This window comes from Carcharodon carcharias, chromosome 16 (genome assembly GCF_017639515.1).
Source record: "Carcharodon carcharias isolate sCarCar2 chromosome 16, sCarCar2.pri, whole genome shotgun sequence".
Taxonomy (NCBI): Eukaryota; Metazoa; Chordata; class Chondrichthyes; order Lamniformes; family Lamnidae; genus Carcharodon; species Carcharodon carcharias.
The window spans coordinates 64,861,882-64,866,989 of record NC_054482.1 but is presented as its reverse complement, the minus strand read 5'-3'; the positions used below and the strand labels follow the sequence as shown (position 1 = coordinate 64,866,989).

The window sequence follows — 5,108 nt, the reverse complement described above, 5'->3', positions numbered from 1 at the left end:
CATGGGCAACCATTGCCAGTAGGTGGCCCCTCCATGGACCAAAGTGTATCCAATAGGAGGGCAGCCCCTCCTCCCCTCCCAAACCTACTGGAAGGCTGCTATGTATCATGAGGTGGTCTCTGCACACAGCAGAGGCATCCCTCCCCCAACTCCCAGTGCTTCTGGTCGAATTCCAGCAGCCACCAGAAGAGGCTCTTAATTGGCCGCTTAAGTGGCTCAGTTGGCCTTTGGGCAGGAGAGTCATCCACCATCTCACCCATCACCGGTACGATAGCATGGTGGCAGGAAGACAACAGACACACCAACCTTCCTATGCCATTTCATGGGCACCCGTGCACCTCCCAGCCTGTCTCCAGAGGATTGGTAAAATCAAGCCCAAAGTTTCTACTGTAAAGAGTTTCTTGGAGATTTTAAATAATATACAACTAATTTCTATTAAAACTCCTGTTTGATATTTATATTTGTTTTCTATTTTAAACAACAGTGCAATAACACTGATAAAAGGTAACCTTTCAAAATCAATAATGCAGCCCAAAGCATTAAAATTGTCTTCATGTATGTAAATGGAGGCATCAATTAATCAAGTGTTGGAATTTTGTTTTAAATTATGTTACAAATGCATTTCAAATCCTTGGTCCCCTGGAAAATTGGATTAATTACAACAAAATTTGAATCAGGAAATGTTGACTAACACATTGTGGCACCCAATCTCTGAGATGTGCTTGTAATCTACAGCTTTCAAAAGAAGAATTACTGTAGTTATGTAATACAAATGTGAACTTTAGTGAAGGGCAAAGCAGATTGGAGGTTGGAGTCTGCAAATCTTTAAAATGTATTCGGTTCCGGTTTGAACCCTGGTCTATACTGGGCCACTTGATCTATACCAGAGCAATAGATCCACTAAGATAGCCTTCAACATGCCTGGACTTATCACCCAATACTCTTGATCCTGTTTACTAAAAGTGCAAGTGCGCAAACATCCAGTGAGGATAGGTTTAGACATATGCCTTTTACTAAAAACGCTTACTAAGTATTGGACGATCGACCCCGTGGACCATACTCTATATTCATGGCGTCATATAAATGCAAGTTGCAACTACATCTATACTTATTTATAGAAAGTTCAAAAGCTAAAATGTAGGCAATTATCATATAAGTAAGATATATTCCAATCTTAACTGGTCAAGCAAATAGTCTTAAGATATGCGACACAGGAACGTCCCCACTGTCAAATAAAGTTAATAATCTAAAAGCAAGTCACTTGCAGAAATACAAAAGCTGGTTTGCAAACATTGCGCGAATCGCAAACTCTTAGCACATCATAGGAAAGGCGGCTTTTAATTCGTCGCATTTTTGCTCTGAAACACTTCAGTCCGGAGCAGACAGCCTGTTGCCTTATGCTCCCTGATCAGTGAGCTCAAGTTTCACTGGTTGGACGGGTTATTTAGCGACGTGGTTGTAGCTGAAAAATGGGTGTACAGTCTCAGCAAGGGAAAAAAAATCCCCGATACGCTCAAAAATATAATTGGAAAGTGCTTCCTCCCTTCCAGTAAAAGCTCCACAAAGCACGATTATTTCAGGGCGGGTTATTACAATAACCACCTTACTACATAAACGGCATATGATGAACTCAAGGAAAGAACCCTCTCAAAGCATTAGTTACCGATAACCACTGCATTTTCCTGAAAAAAAATCAATTTGCGGATTAAAGGAATTGCAGCCACTCCACAGCGGAAGCACAAATCGGCCTGTTGCTGGCTATTTCATCAGTTTCTTAAAGGGGTGATGTCTGCACCAAAATTTAAGTGGCATTTTCAAATGGTGACGGACAGTACTGGCCTCTTTCCTCCTTCCCCCTACCACCCCCACCCCCACCCCGGCCGATAGTTCACTGAGCATTTGCTACTGATGGTGGATTGCGGGCGTCCGGCACCAGCCGCACTCGGATCCATTTCACAAGCGCAGACGGTCAACTTCAGGTCAACCGAACTTGACCGGAGGCCCGCCTCCGCGCCGCTGCCATTGGTGGCGACTCACCGTCGGCGCTCTTCCATTCGCTGATCCAGCTGCCCATTAGGGGAAACGTCATAATGTCCCAGCCCTCGCGCCTGACGGTTTGTGTTTGAATGCTTTCAAAAACACGGCGCTGCACCCACTACCCGCCCCCAGAGCCTTCCGATTGGCTCAGCGCCATCAGAATCGGTTTCTTATTGGTCAAGCTTATATCAATCCACAAACACCTTCAGGTTTGGTTAACACACCACTCCGCCACCCCCACCTCCCAACCCAAAATCAGTATAGCGGTAAATAAATTCGATGGTGGGGAGGAGAGGCAAGATCTAGGAACGGGATAAAAGGGCCCGAAATTATGGCGGATTATATTAAGTATTCTGGGAAAAGCCGACAAATCTGTCCAACAATAACACTTCCCGCCACTCCGCTGACGTCCACCTAAGCGGGTAACTGGATCTTCAAAATAAAGACGTCATCCCATGATGCTCCGCTCCGGCATTACCTCAGCCCGTCATGCACCGGGATAGTTAGAATCTTCTGGGGCGTTGTTATAGAAACCGAGCCCTACATGCAAATTCTAAAACGCCCATACGTAATGATCAGCCAATGGGAATAGGCCGAGATGACCTCATTGCTATTTCGGGTGTATTACCAGTTGCAGATAAGCTTGGGGCTCACGCTGCAAGTGCTCAGAGCTGAGTGTGAAACAAGCTGAAGGAACTTGGTAGTTTGCACACTTTTTGGTTTGGGAGTTTTCTTACTGAAAACAGTTATAGCAGGAGATTTGACTGGGAAAAAATATCAACTGATTTCCAGAAGTGCTTTTATTATTGAACTTGCGAGTTAAACAGGTAACCTTGTAGCTTATCTGAACTCTTTAAGAACTCAGCTACATTTCTATTTTGAAACACTTTGTATCAGGAGTTTTTTTCCATCGGTATTCTATGTCTACGAAGATGGAACAGCCATTCTACCACGACGATGCACTCAACGCAGCTTTTGCACAGCCTGAAAATAGTGGTTATGGATACAGTCCGAAAATGTTGAAACAGAATATGACTTTGAACCTATCTGATCCAGCCAGCAACTTGAAACCCCATCTGAGGAACAAGAACAGTGAAGGTATCTTAACTTCTCCGGACGTGGGACTTCTCAAACTCGCATCACCTGAACTTGAACGTCTTATAATTCAGTCCAGTAATGGGCTGATCACCACCACCCCTACACCGACCCAGTTCCTGTGCCCCAGAAATGTCACGGACGAACAGGAGGGTTTTGCTGAAGGCTTTGTCAAAGCTCTTGAAGAACTTCATAAACAGAATATCCTGCCCAGCGTGACATGTTCAACTCCGTCTGTGAATACGGCGATCGCGGTTTCCGCCTCTCTGCCCAGTGCAAGTACTGTTTACAATTCAAATTTGCACCAGGAGCCTCCTGTCTACGCTAATCTCAACAATTTTAATCCTAACACCATCACCGCGCAGCCTAACTACAATGCCAATAATATGAACTATGCAGCACCCCAGCATCATCCGATGAACCACCAAATGCCTGTGCAGCATCCCAGACTCCAGGCCCTGAAGGAAGAGCCTCAGACGGTGCCCGAGATGCCCGGGGAGACCCCGCCGTTGTCTCCGATTGACATGGAGTCTCAGGAGCGGATCAAGGCGGAGAGGAAGCGAATGAGAAACCGCATCGCCGCCTCAAAGTGCCGGAAAAGGAAACTGGAGAGAATCGCCAGGCTGGAAGATAAAGTGAAGACCTTAAAGGCGCAGAACTCTGAACTGGCGTCCACGGCAAACCTGCTGCGGGAGCAGGTTGCCCAGCTGAAGCAGAAAGTTATGAATCACGTAAACAGCGGCTGCCAACTCATGCTAACACAGCAGCTGCAAACGTTTTGATTCAAGAACTTGAAGGGAGAACTATTGGTGAACAAATGCAGAGAAGAGGACTGAATTAAATAGATCAAGACAGCAGAACAAGTCCTGATTGCGCCCTGAGCGCGCATGTACGGAGGAAAACGTGGAGGACTGTGCTTGATGTAAAAAAACAGTATGACTGAAATGCTGTTTGCGGCACAAAAAAACTAAATGTCGAGTCATTGTTTTACTTTGACCAAGTCTTGCATGGACCGAAACAGTTCAAGATCATCCAGTATTACAGAATTAAAAACTGCGATAGAGTAGATCGCTTCTGATGTAGTATAATGTGGGGGAGGGCGTGGGAGGGAGTTAAGGGAGGTTAAAGCTTTGAGGTCGTTTTGCCTTGAAAAATGTACAGACTATGTTTTGTTTCATGAAAGATGATTTCTGCCAACAAAACATAACCGCTTCAAGCGATAGCCTTTGTAAGTTATTTTTATGTTGCTTATTGGGATAAAACCCAATATATTCTTGTAAATAAGAGATTTGGAGGACTCTAAGTTTACCATTTGTAATAAAATATATAATTTTTTATGTTCGTTTCTGAGAACTTCTGGAAAAAGTTCAATTATATTTAAGAATGTATGAATAAAGCATTGAAAAATAAATTTATTTTGTACTCAATTATTTTCTTGGCGTATAGTAATCACAGTATTATTGCAACAAGCATTAATCTGAAAATTGAAAGTACGTACTGTGGAAAGGATGTACAGAACTGTCCTTTGTGGTCAATTTTCTCTTTCTGTACTATACTTGATACAGGCCAAATCCACGTGTTTATAATAAACTTGCTATGTAGAACATTCAAAATGAAAGCATACTCTTGCAAAGTTCACAACACTACTCAAGAATAGCATTGGGCATTTCAGTTTCACCTTTTTATTTTTCAAAGGGTCTAACCGTGCCAAAGCCTTACTCTCAGTGTTTTCATTGATCAACATCAATAAACTATTGCTTTTTATTTCTAGTGTTGCTACTAATAATATTGTTAACGATAAAGTTTTGAGGTGTTAATAAATAGGTCACATCAGTAACCCCCAAAAGACGAAATGTACAAAATTCTACATTACTAGATAAACTGAAGAAATGCTTCATATATTAGCAATTTCGCACAAATCAGTCTAGTATATGGATTTCAGCGACAAATGTAGTTTGAAGAACTCAAATATCTGG

General features: G+C 43.1%; 1 protein-coding gene across 1 annotated transcript; it reads left to right on the top strand.

Annotated features, from left to right (window-relative positions):
- The first annotated feature begins 2,681 nt into the window (after positions 1-2,681).
- jun (Jun proto-oncogene, AP-1 transcription factor subunit) lies at positions 2,682-4,543 on the top strand. Its single transcript, XM_041208900.1, has one exon. The coding sequence runs from the start codon at positions 2,958-2,960 to the stop codon at positions 3,912-3,914; it is 957 nt and encodes a 318-aa protein (XP_041064834.1). The 5' UTR covers positions 2,682-2,957; the 3' UTR covers positions 3,915-4,543.
- Positions 4,544-5,108: the final 565 nt, after the last annotated feature.

Bases quoted from the DNA above. Each gene is read 5' to 3' on its own strand.
- jun (XM_041208900.1), top strand. From the start codon at position 2,958: ATGTCTACGAAGATGGAACAGCCATTCTACCACGACGATGCACTCAAC.